General features: G+C 34.8%; 1 protein-coding gene across 4 annotated transcripts in view; it reads left to right on the top strand.

Moving 5' to 3' along the window:
• Window positions 1-15011, top strand: part of LOC129291838 (uncharacterized) — a 33720-nt gene that overhangs the window by 11409 nt on the left and 7300 nt on the right. The window contains exons 5-6 of one of the 4 annotated variants that reach the window (XR_008588774.1): window positions 3837-3905; window positions 8368-8711. Coding sequence is in view for 3 of the 4 variants with exons in the window: in XM_054929385.1 (XP_054785360.1) it covers window positions 8368-8459 (92 nt within the window). In the remaining variant the exon portion in view is untranslated. Of the gene's footprint in view, window positions 1-3836; window positions 3906-8367; window positions 8712-15011 lie in introns of those variants that run through there. The other 3 variants (XM_054929386.1, XM_054929387.1, XM_054929385.1) reach the window with 3 other exon arrangements.

The raw sequence follows: 15011 nt of genomic DNA, 5'->3' as shown, positions 1-15011 counted from the left end.
TCTTTGTTGAGTATTTAGCAATTCTTGTCTATCATACAACTTTGTTGTAATGTCCTAGCTCAAACTAGGCTTTACCATTCCTGATCACATAATCAACAAGTAACAACATAATAATATCAAAGTAATAGCCCCTTATTTGCTTTCAAATTGTGAGATATCAACTTCTTAAAATATATATTCAAATAAGAGAGCTAGTGGAAGAATAAACACATTCACAAGACCTAATAAGGCACAATATTCTACTCTAAAAATGGGCAATGTGCCATGACATGTACCATATGTGCTGCAGCAAGTGGTACAAAGAGACATGCTCTATTTTTGACTTTGTCATGTGCTGCGGAGCACGATGTGCCGTTAAGCTACTTCGGGCCTTGAACCATGTCTAAAAGAACCACATATACCTGATTGACATCTCATACCACATATATCACATCAATTGCCCATTTTGGCCTCTTAATGCTATATTATACAATTATGGACTTATATGAGCAATACACATATAACACATATTTACACACACACACAACTAGACTTGTTTCACTTTCAACCCTCTGACTCTTATATATGGGGCTTCGCCTCACCATATGGTCGGGAATTACAAATGTAGCTGACTCTTCCAAATGGGGCTCCGCCTCATCATATGGTCTAAAATTTTTTTAATACAGCAACTCGTGCATGGAGGAAATGGAAATGAGTATGGGAATGAAATATGACCACTGAATCGTATATTTTAAATGGGAACATTTTCATATTGTTTTTTTTCCAACTCCATGAATGCTTGATTTTAATTAATGGGACTGAGTTTAGAATGATAGATGCTAATGATAGTTCTGTTAGCCCTTAGGGCCCCATGGTACACCTAGCCAGCAATGTGCTTAAGAGGTGCTAGCCTCGTGTGATGGCCAACACACATGGAATAGAGGGATGGTTATTCATGAGCATAGTACTCATGCTTGTTTTCATGGGCCTTATGCTTGCGTTTGATTTCGTGTCCTTTTTGCTAGTGCTTGTTTTTATGGCTTCGAGCCACACTTGTTGGTTATTTACCCTTATGGACTATGTGTCTACGCTTGTTGGTTATTTACCCTCATGGACTGTGTGTCCATGCTTATTAATTATTTTGATAAAGTCCTATTACAATGTGAATTTTGGAAACTTATTATTTTTAAATTTATTCTATTAAACAAACTGTTGTTTAATAATATATAATTTTATATGGTAAATTATATAATTCAATTGTTTAAGATAGAGATTGTAGCTTGGAATGTTGAACTTGATTTCTCCATTATTTGTAATTGAATATATATGTATATATATATATATTTATACACTTAATTTACGTTTTCCTATATGATTGTTTAAAAAAAAAATAAAATGATGAATAAAATGATTTTTAATATGTTAATGGTTATTTTTCTTATTGGATTCATAAATGTTCTTTTCCTTCATTTTATAATCTCAATTGAGATGCTATTCACTGAAAAATTGTCTTTGATCTTAGATATTAAAGTTGACCCTACACCTTCTACTGATCATTGAGGGGCACAATTGTTTTCTAGAAGGTCAAAGTATATTTATTGACCATTTATTTTGATGTAATTATGTATTATATTATACAATTGTAATTTAGTGCTTCATGTATACCGTAGTTAGGTTCTACTCTCATTTTGTTGTTGTGAAATCTGTTGGTGTGGATCTAAGCTCCTTTTTAGTTTAGTTGAAAGGTTTTGCTATTGTAGAAATTTTGGGAGGTTCAAAATATAGGGCAGACTCTGCCAAAATTTCTACAAGACATTTAAAACTTTACAAACTTTATTATTTTGTATAACTTATATATTGATATTTTAACTTAACCTTTAGCTAATCAAAGCTTATGGAATATGATTTCACATCATATTTCATGCCGGTCATGCCCTTAGCATCAAGGTGTGACAAATCTTTTATGCTATTGTGTTTTTTGGCTTATTTTTGTTTCTAGAAATGTAAACAAAGAGATTGATTATCATTAAAATGGAATATTAAAAATAAGCCTAGTTATATTATTACAACTGAGGTAGAGACACTGGTTAAACTAACAACTAATGAGACTTTCTATACCAATTATTTTTACCACTTAAGCCATCAGTTTACTTTGGCAAAGAATATATAAATATAATTAACTTACCTAGACACAATTTTTTTTTAAAAAAATTGGGTTATTACATTCACCCCTCAAAAATTCGATCCTTCAAATTTAAACAAGAGCTTACTTTAGTTTTCAAATAAATGTGGATACTTGGCAAACATTTCACTTTCAACTTCACATGGAGCTTCTTCTTGAAAATGATTGCATCACATTTTCACTGTAGCAATTTCCTTTGATCACCATTGTAATGACTCAGAAAATAAAGTAAATAAATTGAAAAAAAGGTAATTAAATAATTTAAGTATATTTTTATTAACTTTTGGAGTAAACAGAATAAGGTGAATTTGTAGCTTAGTGGTAACTCTTGTGGGTTTATAGTTACAGGTCCAGTGTTTGAACCTTTAAGTGCCAAGAAGGGAATTTTATTTTTGGACCACAGCCTCTTGAAATTACCATTTTGCCCTCCTAGCTATCAGATTTTTTTTATCTTCTATCTCATCTTATTTACATCCACGTACATAGAGGGAGCAAGAGTGAGACACAGTTTTGAGAAGCATCCATCACTTCACTCGTTCTTCCCTCTTGCCGCCGGTGTGGTGCTCCATTCGTCTATTGCTACCACCTTGAATTTGTCTCTAGTTCGTATGTTTTTCTTCTCCCTATCTCTGGTTCGTGTGTTCTTCTTCTCCCCTGTTTCGCGATGCTTTTTGATCTATGTTTTGGTGGCTGTTGTGGATGCTTGAGGATCCCTTCCTTCTTCTTTCTTGTGCGAGCAGTAGTGCCTCCTCCCAACTTTCATTATTGTTGATCAGAGGTAAAAATTATCAGATCTCTTCCTCCTTTCTTGGTTCTGTGCGTGTGTATGTGTGAAGGGATTGTTGCTGCAGTGATGAGCGACATTGAACTCTCCTTCTTGATGATATTGTGTGAGTGTTTGAATATTTATAGAGATTGTGATTTTCCCTCTTACTTTGCTGCTATGCGTGTTTGTTTGGACGAGAGGTTTAGGCAAGCTAAAATTTTCAGATTATTAGAGCCAGATGTAGTGTGGGTTTGAATTTTATTTGAGCATTATTTTGATTCTGTTAAAAGAATGAAATTCAGGAAGATTGATTAATCGAAATATTGATATTGAGAAATTTTGAAAAGGATATGAAGGAAGAAGAACTTGGATATTAGTTTAAGATTAAACGCTTGTGAGATATTTTATAAAATGCCTATTAGGAAAGTTTTGATTGATTTTTTTTTGTAATCTTGTTAATCTCACAAGAAGCATGATTGGACTTAGGAATTGTTAATTTGTTAATCTAAATTGAGTTTTTTGAAGGAATTTATCTAAGGAGTTAATGAGATCTTATCTGAATTTTGGATTATTGAGAGTTATATGGCTTATAATTTTTAAGGTACATTATCATTCTCGAAATTATACTTGAATACTTGGAATTTGTTGGGCAAAAAAATTAAAGGTTATAACTTTTCATTGAATAGTTTGGAATGTTGTATAATAGGTGTTTAACAAAAACCCAAGGAAAGATTATATTTTAATTGAATAGTTAACTGTGGTAGAATGCTATGGAAAAACCTTCATTTGTGAATTGTGTTCCTAAAATTTCAAAGTTATTATTGTTAACTTTGGTTGAGTGGGTTCTCTCGAAAAGGGATCTTGTTAGTTTAAAAATAAAGTCTATTAAAATACTGTTATATATTATAGGATCTTTGGAAGAAGGGAAGCTCGATTTGAGTCATAAGAAATGAGTTTTGAGCCTTGAGGATACTACAAGTAAGTAGATAGCGTCCCAATTAGTTTATCAATAAAATTATTTTTTCAAGATATTTTTTATATAGATCATCCAATAACAATTATATTATATATTTGGTATTTTATTAATTAAATTATTATTTTTATCTTGGGAAATTATAAAAAGATTTGAAGGGTATTTGAATTATGGCATGTGTATGTGTTTTTCCTTATGAAGAATACTTTTAAAATTGATGAGATTATTTTTATTAACTCTGATTATTTTTGAGTTACTCAATAAATGTCAAACATGGACATTAGTTATGAAATTTTATTTCGGCAAGTTTTTAATGCTCAAAACTATTAATACAAGTTTGATTTTGAGAATGGAAACTATATTTTTATGGTAATGATTTTCTCACATATTTGGAAATGGATTTGAAGGAGATTTTATACAGGGCACTGGTTGCTAACGGTAATGTTATTAGCCCTTGGTGTACCATGGTTAATGACTAGCTAATTTGATTTTCGTGAGCTCTGTTTTCACACTTGTTATTCGTGAGTCTCGTACTCACGTTTGCTTTCATGGCTTCGAGCCTTGTTTGGTTAGTATTACCCTCATAAACTGTGTATCCATGTTTGTTTTGTAACTTAGGCTACGTTTGGTTACTTGCCCTCATAGACTATGTGTCCACATTTGTCTTCATGGCATAAGTCACGTTTGGTTATTCACCCTTATGGACTGTGTGTCCATGTTTGTGAATTGTTCTGATAAATCTCTAGAAATTTGAATATTTACTTAATTGATGATTTCACATTCTAATGATTTTTAATTAGAAAATGTTATTATTTTCATTTATACATTTATTTAATTATTTTGATTTGTTAATATCAAATGTTAAAGCTACTTTGTTATTATAGATTTAAATGTTATTGTTATGAAGTTCTATAAACCTTTTATTCCAAGTTTACAAATTTGTTACATTGAATTACTTTCTCATTTTAATTTATGTAACGATTATATTTTATTCATTTTGATTCTATAAAATATTATGGTTGGGATGTTATTCACTGAAAAATATTTTTGATCTCATATAGCTTATATCTCTGTCAGGTCATTCAAGGGATTTTGCTACTAGATTGATGTTGAGACGCCATTTTGGTTAATGTTTATTTTTGATGTAAAATTCTAATTTATATATTATAATTTTATAAATAATGTTATAGGTGCTCCACATAAGTTATGATTAGGGTTTTTATTTTGTTAAATACTTTATCTGCTGGCTGGAAGGAGCTGAGCTTTAATTGTTATAATATCTATTTGAAAATTTGTATTATAAAATTTTAGGAAACTCCATTTACATGGAAAATTCTGTCAGAATTTCCACAAATATTAAGGCTTCATTTAAGTGAAAAGTATTTAAAAAAATGAAAAATTTCTTGAATTAGGCTTAAGGAATGTGTGTCTAGATGCATATTCCATGTTGGTCACTCCCATATTTTTAGGGTAGAACAACCACTTCTTTACTTGCCTATTCAGAATGGTAATGGGGACTTCTTCATAAGATAAGTTTGGATCTGTTTGGATCTTGTGAGTCTCGATTACATGAGAAAGATCATACAAACGTGTACTTAAAATTGATATATGAAATATTTCATGACCCAAAAATCTAAGTCATGACTGACTCATAGGCTAAGCAAACACACTACTACCTAGCCTAGCTAGCGTAAGACAAAGTTCAACCACATCAACCTAAATTTATAAAACTTTTAAAAGGGACTAAATTTTATTAAAAAAAATATAATCATAGTTTGCATAAAGTATTAAGCTTAAAAAAAATTAGAGTAATCAAAATCAATGAACAAATACTTGGATGTCAATTAAATAACTATTCGATATTATCCTCGAACTAACACAATACTATGACGTTAGTTCTTTATAGTAGTCACAATACCATGGGATTCCACATCATCTTTATTTTAACTTGTCTTACCTAATTCATCCACAACGTTCAACACCAAAGCACTTTACTTTACTACCTGTTGATCTGTAAAATAATGAATGGAAGGGGGTGAGTCTACCACTAACTCAGTGAGGCACAAACTAACAACAAAGTGTGCAGAAGGGAAGCAAAGGTGCACATGAGTTTTCCACAAAACAAATTTTCCAAGAAAAGATTAGATACCACTATGATCAAGAATGCTGATTCATAATCTATATGTTCAAGAAACACCACTTTCCAATTTTTTTGTACTGAACCTAATCATCACACCAAGAAAATGTCATTAGATTTCCAATTATGACAAAACTTTTCATCAGTATATCCCAATATTCTTAGTGGGGAATAACCATCCCACCTACAACATAACATATATGGATCTATTTCTTGTACAATGGTGATGAATAACTATCCCACCTTTATAACATTATATTATAATATGTCATAAAACTTGCGGTGAGGAATAACTATCTCACCTACATGATATATAATATACAATGTATCATATAACTCATGGTGAGGAATAATTGTCTCACCTAAGATATCACACACTCGTATACATATTTACACACCCCATACAATTAAATGACCTGCAAACAAAAATAAATAAATAAACATCAATAGTTAAAAAAATTCATATATTGAAAATAAATCAATTTGCTATTTAAAATCATGATAGTTGGGAATATAATTGGTTTTAAAAGGAAAGAAGAAATTATAAACAATTGAAAAAGGAATATATAAAAATATCTTAAATTTAAATTATCAATACATACCCATAATTATAACATCCTAAGTTCTTAATCTTAAGTTTAGAGGTTAATTAAGGGTAAAGTGAAAATTAAAGTGAGATTAGATATTCAGATGAATAATTAGTATTTTGACTTGTTTGTGTGTTGTATGAACATATATGGGTGATAGGACTGCGTTTCGGGTCAAAACAAGTACGCATGATGAGAATAAATCTCACTGTGCCACGTGCCGTGGCTTGTGCTGCATCCGCCGCGGCGCATGGATCAGAATTTGCCTTCATAAGTCGTGAAATTTCAGAAATTTCAGAGGAGAGAATTTGAGAAACACACGAAACAGAGAGAGGAGAAGGGCTAAGGAGCTAGGTTAAGTCATTTTAGAATGGCGGAAGGTGATTTGAATCAGTAACTTTTTAGGTAAGCTACGTATAACTCTTACCTTCCATTCTACACAAATTTCTCTGAAAGGAAAATTGAATCGGTGGAATTTGAGGGGTTTGATTCTTGTCCAATAGTAATAAAAAGGTTCTTGGAAGTTAAATTAGAGCTTTGTGACTGGTTTAGAGCTGAACGGTAGAGCTTTAAACCCGAAGGCTCAATTTTAGCCTTTAGAGAGAGAAAGTTAGGGCAAAAATCTAACTTGAGTGAAATAAGATCGATCAAGGTGATGTAAAGTAGTAATTGGGTAGTTATAGACTTAGAATGGATAAATGAAAAATAGTTTACGTATGAATAGCCCTAAATAGTAAAAATGAGTTTTTGGTCAAAATGGACCAAATGACTAAAATGTGCCAAATATATTCAGATTGGCATATTGGACGTGTGAGTAGAGAAAGGAAGCTTGAGATAAACTTGTATGATAGTGGAAATCCACGAGTAGCCTTTTTAGTGATAAAATGGTTGAGGTAACTGGATAACTTTCTTTGTTTGACTGTTTATTATAACTGTATATTAGTATGCTATGCAATGCATGAAATGGTTTCGAATTGAGCATGTTTTATAGCATTGAGTGATTGTTGTGTGTGAAATGGCTTTTGACTGAAATAAGCATGGAAATGTATTTTATAATGAAAAGTATTATATGTTATGTATAAGAAAGTGTTAAATGGTAAAAAGGGAACCTTAAATGGTTCGAGAAAGCATGATCTGAGAGGTAGGAGTTTGCCCGAGTATAGGAGATGATAAAGACCATATGGCAAGGTTTTCTTAGTATCCCATTAAGGTGTGGTATTGGAAACAATTCTCATTAGTACCTTGAAAGGTGCGGTATTAGAAAAGATCTCCTTAGTGTCTATTAAGGTACGGTGTTGGAGATGAGAGACTCCTTAGTGTCTTTGTGATACGAGTTAGAGTCAACGACGCCCCATTGTGTGTATCGGGGGAAAACCATAGTCCGTATTGTGCGTTAGAACATCTTTGGCCGGGTGATTCTACCACTACAGGTGAGCTCAAGACTAATGAAAGTATACATTAGTCTGAGATGAGCCTATGGTTTTGTGTCGGGGTGATTTAGAGGTTTGGTTGGTAGAGATCATGATAGTATTTTATGATATGATGAAATATCTTGAGATAACATGGAATCCTTGGGATTGATGAAAAGTTGAAAATGAAATGTGATATGTGATGTAAATACTACTTTATGAGGTTTTAATGATATACTATGCTTACTTTCATATTGTTACATGTGATAGTCAATAAGAGTGAGTTATTCTATTACTGAGATTTTTATCTTACCCCGTGGTTACATGTTTACAGGATCGAGAAGTGATCAGGCCAAGGAAAGAGAGTCTGGACTGACTTTAGTTGTGAAGCTATGTACTCTGAGGTTTTGTAATGAACTAAACTGAAAGATTGTATATATAAGTGTATATGAGTTGCCATAGGGTTTCATACATGTATTGAACTGAGTTTTTGTGAAATCAAGCCTGATTATGTGTATATGTGTTGTTGAGACAAGGGGCTTTGATTTGAATATGTTTGAGTTGAAATGATTGTATGTGTTAGTAAATCTTAAGCCAAGGGATGAATTATGATGAAATGAGTAATGTGGGGGATAAGATTGTATTGTGAATATGATGGCATATGTATGAGTTGAGAAATAGCCAAGTGGGCTAAGTTATGCTGAGAAATGGCATAGTATGTTAAGTTAGTGAATTGTGGAAATTGGCCATAGAAGGGTCAAATTTTAATATATGAAAATAATTGTGATTATTTGAGGTCAATCAGGTGTATTAGATCCTTTTGGACTTAGTTTAAGGCCTAGTGTGGTCTAATGAGAGCAAGGGATCGATTTGATCGCTTGGGTGTCTAAATTTTGATCAGACCATTAGATTGTGTCTAAATCTATCTCATTAGTTAGTACATGAGCTAAGCTTTGTGTGGGCGCTTGAATCACTCTGATCGGATGTCATATAAGAAATTGGCGCACATCGAAAGTTCATCATTTTTGCTGTCAAAATGACAGCAGAAATTCAGATAGGCGTGCTGCGGTGCATGAAGACACATGTCGCGGTGCATGACACAGGCAGGGCAAGCATGTGATTCTGTGCCATATGCCACGGCGCATTGACTATCCGTCACGGCGCACATACCAAGTTTCAATTTTAATTGTGTGCCGAAATACATACAATTAAGATAGGAATGTTGGTGGGTTATGTCCACTATGTATTTGAGGAGTGTATGATTTATTTCTGCTGTGTTTTCTCTAGTTATATTGTGACTTAATTTATTTCATAAAGTAAGTCTTCGGTCGAAGCTTTTGAAATTTTACTGAATGATAAGATGTAGTGGTAACACCGTAATCTTCTCTTATATGGTGTGGATATATGAGGGGAGGTTACAATTTTGGTATCAGTCTCTCAGTTCTCGAGACCTGATTGTAATTGATGCATTCATTGAGAAATATGGTAACTTATATTGTTCATTACACAACCTTTTCCCTGATGCCCTTTATGTTTTGTATTTTCATCCTTAGGAGGGGAGAAAATAGTACAATATGAGAAGCACTCGTACGAGAACCGTAGTATCTAGACTGGTTGTAAAGGAGGAATAGGAGCCAAAAGTTCAACCGATTTAGTTGCAAAGGGATAGACGTGATGAGCTACTGGAAGAGCTCAGGGATATAGTTGTCGATATAAGACAAACTATTAGGGATCATGACACGATCCTAAGGGGTAAAGAGCAAGAAGAGAGAGTTAAAGCTCAGAATATCCCAGTGCAGGAAGCACATAGTAGACCTGGACCATCTCGAAATTCAGGTAGTAGACCAGAGATTCCTAGCACTGATCCATCTATTGATCGTGCTTGGAAGATGTTTGTTCGGTTCAATCCGCCGATATTTGATGGAAGTATGAGGGAAGGTGAAGCAGAATTATGGATAGAACAAATGGAAACCATCTTTGAGGTGGTAATTTATACTTCAGAGTAGAAAGTTATCTTAGCCATAGTGCAGTTGGTTGGTGTTGCTAAGAGGTGGTGGGAATCTGTGAGACCAACTGGTGGTATTCGTTTGAGCTGGGATGAGTTCAAGAAAATATTCTTTGATCAATACTTTCCAGTCTCATTCAGAATTGAGAAGGAAGAGGAATTTCATGCTTTTAGGCAGGGAGACCTGGACGAGGAAGAATTTATAAGAAAGTTTAATGACCTATCAGCTTATTCCATATATCTCCAACATAGTAATGACTCGAAGTGGAAAGCTGAGAGATTACTTGAAAAGATGAGACCCGAGTACAGGCAACAGATAACATTGCTTGATGTGACAACGTATGAGGAGATGTGCCACAAGTTGAGGGTAGCAGCAAGGCATGGTAGAGAGGAAGATGTTGAAAGGAGATGAGATAGTATAGGAAAATTTTCATCTCCTATGGGTCCGACTGGTGGAATCTCAAAGAGGATTGAGTTCAGTACAAGCAGTTCTAGTTCTTTTGGAAAGAGAGGTTTTAGTCGAGGATCGCAATCTTGACCTGTACATAGAGGGTCAATGCAGAGGGGTGGAGGTGTGAGAATTGGGCCTCCACAGTCTTCGAGACAAGCGTCAAATGTTCCAACTCTGACATTGAGTACTGGAAGGATGCCCCAATGCAACATATGTGGCAAATCTCATCCGGGAAGATGTTGGTCTTGCTGCAAGTGTGGTAAATAGGGTCATATAGTGAGGCAATGCCCAGAGGGAAGATTTGAGGGGACTGAGCAAAGATTGATAGTTCCTGGCCGAGTATTTACAGTTACACAAGAAGAGGCTAAAGCATCTTCGAATCTGATCAAAGGTATGATTTCTGTAAATGGTCACAAAGTACAAGCATTGTTTGATTCTGGTGCTACCCATTCTTTTGTGTCTAAGGAATGTGTGGATAGATTGAAATTATCTTTACAAGAATTACCTATGCTCATTAAAGTGGCGACACCTTCTGGATCGTCTAGTATTACAAGTCAAGCTTGTCAGAATGTGGAGATTTGATTTGAGGACAGAGTTTCCAAGATCAATCTGATTTGTATCCCTATGAGAGGAATAAATGTGATAATTGACATGGATTGGCTAGCAGAAAATAATGCTACGCTTGATTGTACCAAAAGAGTAGTTTCATTACCAGTATTGTGCGCAGCTGTGGAATCTTCAGAGCAATCTAAGTTTCTATCGGTAATAAGTGCTGAGAAGTTAATCGGTAAGGTTGTGATGCCTATATAGTATTCTTTACAGCCAGCACAGTATATGATGGTGGAATTGAGAAGATTGGGATAGTAAGTAAGTTCCCAGAGGTATTTTTAGAAGAGATGACTGGATTACCTTCTGAAAGGAAAGTTGAGTTCTCAATCGAATTGGTTCCTAGAATTAAACCTATATCAAAGGCTCCTCAAAGAATGTCATCATTTGAATTGACTGAGCTAAAGAAGCAGATTGAAGATTTGCTAGAAAAGGGATTCATCAGACCAAGTATATTACCTTGGGGATCACCGGTATTATTTGTTTGAAAGAAGGATGGCAGTTTATGATTGTGTATCGATTACCGGTAACTGAATAAGGTAATTGTGAAGAACAAGTATCCTCTACCAAGGACAAATAATCTTTTAGATTAATTGGCTGGTGCCTCAGTCTTTTCTAAGATTGATTTGAGGTCAGGGTATCATCAGTTGAGAGTTAGTGCAATAGATGTATCCAAGACAGCTTTTAGAACTAGGTATGGCCATTATGAATTCTTGGTTATACCATTTGGTTTGACCAATGTGCCAACAGTGTTGATGGATTATATAAACTGAATCTTTAGGCCATATTTGGATCAATTTGTAGTGGTCTTCATAGACAACATCCTGATCTATTTTGAGAATGAGGAGCAACATGCAAGGTATTTGAGGATGGTATTGCAAATTTTGAAAGACAAAAAATTGTATGCTAAGCTCAATAAGTGTGAGTTTTGGTTAAGTGAAGTGAGATTTTTAGGACACGTGGTGTCTGCAGATGGAATTTCAGTGGATTCGCATAAGGTTGATGCAGTGTTGAAATGGGAACGTCCTAGTTCAGTTATAGAGATACGTAGTTTTCTGGGATTAGCTAGGTATTATTGACGATTTATCCAAGAATTTTCCCAGATAGCTTCTTCTTTGGCTAAACTAGCTCGAAAAGATTAGCCTTATATATGGAATGACCGATGTGAAGTGGCATTTTGGAAGCTGAAAGAGAAATTAACTATAGCACCAGTGTTGATTATCCCTAATCTAAGTTTACCTTACGAGGTATACACAGATGCGTATTTAAAAGGTCTTAGTTGTGTCTTGACGCAAGATAGTCGAGTGGTAGCCTATGCTTCACGACAATTGAGATCACATGAGGAGAATTATCTTGCACATGATTTAGAGTTTGCAGTAATGGTGTTTGCTGTAATGTCCGCCTTGACATTACCAGGACAACATACACACATCATTATGATAACTCAGATTAAATAAAATCCTCAGAAGAAGTTACCACAACTCAAGGGTTTAAAAATAATTAGTTAAAACATTGGGATCCCAAGAAAACTCTTTTTAAAAATATTGTTTAAGCTCAAACCATAGTTAAAAATTGATTAAAAGTAAATATAGAAGCAGGGGAAACAAACTACATCAAAATCTGGCTTAAACGTCATTTTTCAGCAAATACTGGTCCATCCGCCATGGCGGATGGCACAGAGGGACGAATCCCTCGAGGGCTTCTTGCGCCGCGGCATAACAGTCATGCGCCACGACACGCACCTGCTGTCTTGACAGCAGATTGCTGTCATGACTTTTCTCTGAACTTTCGGAGCGCGCCGTTTCGTCATCCGACATCCGATCTAAGCGATTCAAGTATCCACACGAAGCTCTTTGAGCCCTCTAGCTAATGGCACCAGTCTTATACTCAAACAATCATCCATTTAAAACATCAACACCCAAACCCAAAATAGTTTGTTTTCACAGTAAAACACATAGTATGGTGTCCAACTCATAATACACAATGCCATTAGCCCCAGAGACACATTGAGCACCTCAAATAGACCACACACCACATAACAATCCATTCATATCACACAATTAAGCAATAACGCTCAAAATGACCACCAAAACCCCATTGGATAAGAACACAACAGGGTGGACAACATTCAACACATCAATCAATTGGTTATTTTGACACTCAAAACAGTTGCAATATATATATATATATATCACTTGTAAGCAACTTGGCCAAGCACACACATACTCTATAACACCATTCTTGGACCAAGATATACACACTTATTACAAATTCATACAAGTGATATCCAAATAATGTCATGTTCCTAAGTTGGCAATATTTAGTGACAATATTTGTTACATTACCTAAAAAGAGAAAAGGGAAGAGCTATACAATGGTGCTCTTCACTCTTCAAATGCCCCTTCCTTCCCTTTGCCCCTACTGGAGCCTTCACCTATAAAATATAACCATGGGGTGAGATAAATATCTCAGTAACCAATATAGCTCATTAAATATTTACTACCATAAATAACCATGAAAAAGCATCAAAACCATAGTATTATCAAGCATACAAAAACTTATGAGATATATGTATCTTTCCTCAATAAAACATATAGTTTTACATTAGTATGATCATCTAACCACCGAACCTCCAATGCTCCCCGACATGAAACCATCGGCTCTCCTGGTTCAATCACTTATTGACCCGAGCACACTTTTGATGGTAGATATACCCGACTAAAGGTAATCCAACCTGCCTACGGATTATGGTTTTTTGCTCTTCACAGACTTGTGATAGAGGTATCATTGACTCCTAATTGTACTCTAACGGGTACTAAGGAGTTGCCAGACTGCCCAGATGTCCCATGGTAATAGTCCCATATAATGTTGCACCAGATGTCCCATAGTGTCAGCCCGACCATATGGATTTTTCATTCACATATCTCCACACACACACATATCTACATTTCTCAGGTGAACTCCCACCCCCTATGATCATACTTTTTCACAATTTCATCACTTTTCATCACATTCTCATATCACAATCTTATATACATAGTATATATATATAAACTAAATTGATAACCTTTTACAAATCAATTTTTCATGCTAAAATCGTTTACAATGTCACATTATGCACAAAACTCTTCATAACCACAACTTTATCATTTAAAATTACTTCTACACAGTTAAAATAGTTAATAAACACAATAAACTATATGGTTACCTCAACCTTTTTGTCACACAAAAAGGGTTACCGTGGCTCAACGTTAGCTCTACACGTTCTATACGCACAATATGGCTCGAGCAATGCTCAATCTACACCAAAAGGTGACAATCGTCAATTATCACTCCGGATAACTCAGAATTCACTAGGTTCTTAGTGCTTAAAATACTCAAATTCCTTTTCTAACAACATCAACCATTCCCACACACTCTAACCATCCTATTACACATTCCAACACACTAAATTCACTAATTAATGTCCCACATTATCTCAAAATCCTCAAATTATACTTAGGGTTCATCTAAACCCTCACCAAAAATTCTCAATCACCATAAAACTCATAAACTTAAGGTTAGAAGCTTGATTTAACTCTCCAAGATCTTAAATGAAATAGTGGGTTTCGGTCTAAACCTAAGGGAACCAAAATCAAAGCCCTTATTACCCCAAATGTTTAGATTTTTGAATAAAAGAGGGAGAAGAGGAAATGTACAACTTACCCAATGGTGATTCAAGCTCCAAATTCCCTCAAAGTAGCCTAGGGATCGTGCCCTAGCGGTCCACAAGCTCTCCTCCATCGCTCTCTCATTTTTCCTCCTTCTCTCTTCTGTTTTTGATCTGTTTTTTGCTATCTGATAAGTGCTGGTTTTGCCCGTGCACCATGGCACACTGACTCACATGTCGCGGCGCATGGCACAGAAAGCCCCATGA

The sequence above is a fragment of the Prosopis cineraria genome, unplaced genomic scaffold, assembly GCF_029017545.1.
Source record: "Prosopis cineraria cultivar Desert tree isolate PC_DT_omini unplaced genomic scaffold, ASM2901754v1 PC13, whole genome shotgun sequence".
NCBI classification, from domain to species: domain Eukaryota; kingdom Viridiplantae; phylum Streptophyta; class Magnoliopsida; order Fabales; family Fabaceae; genus Prosopis; species Prosopis cineraria.
The sequence above is the reverse complement of the archived record's forward strand: the minus strand, read 5'-3'. Positions and strand labels throughout refer to the sequence as shown.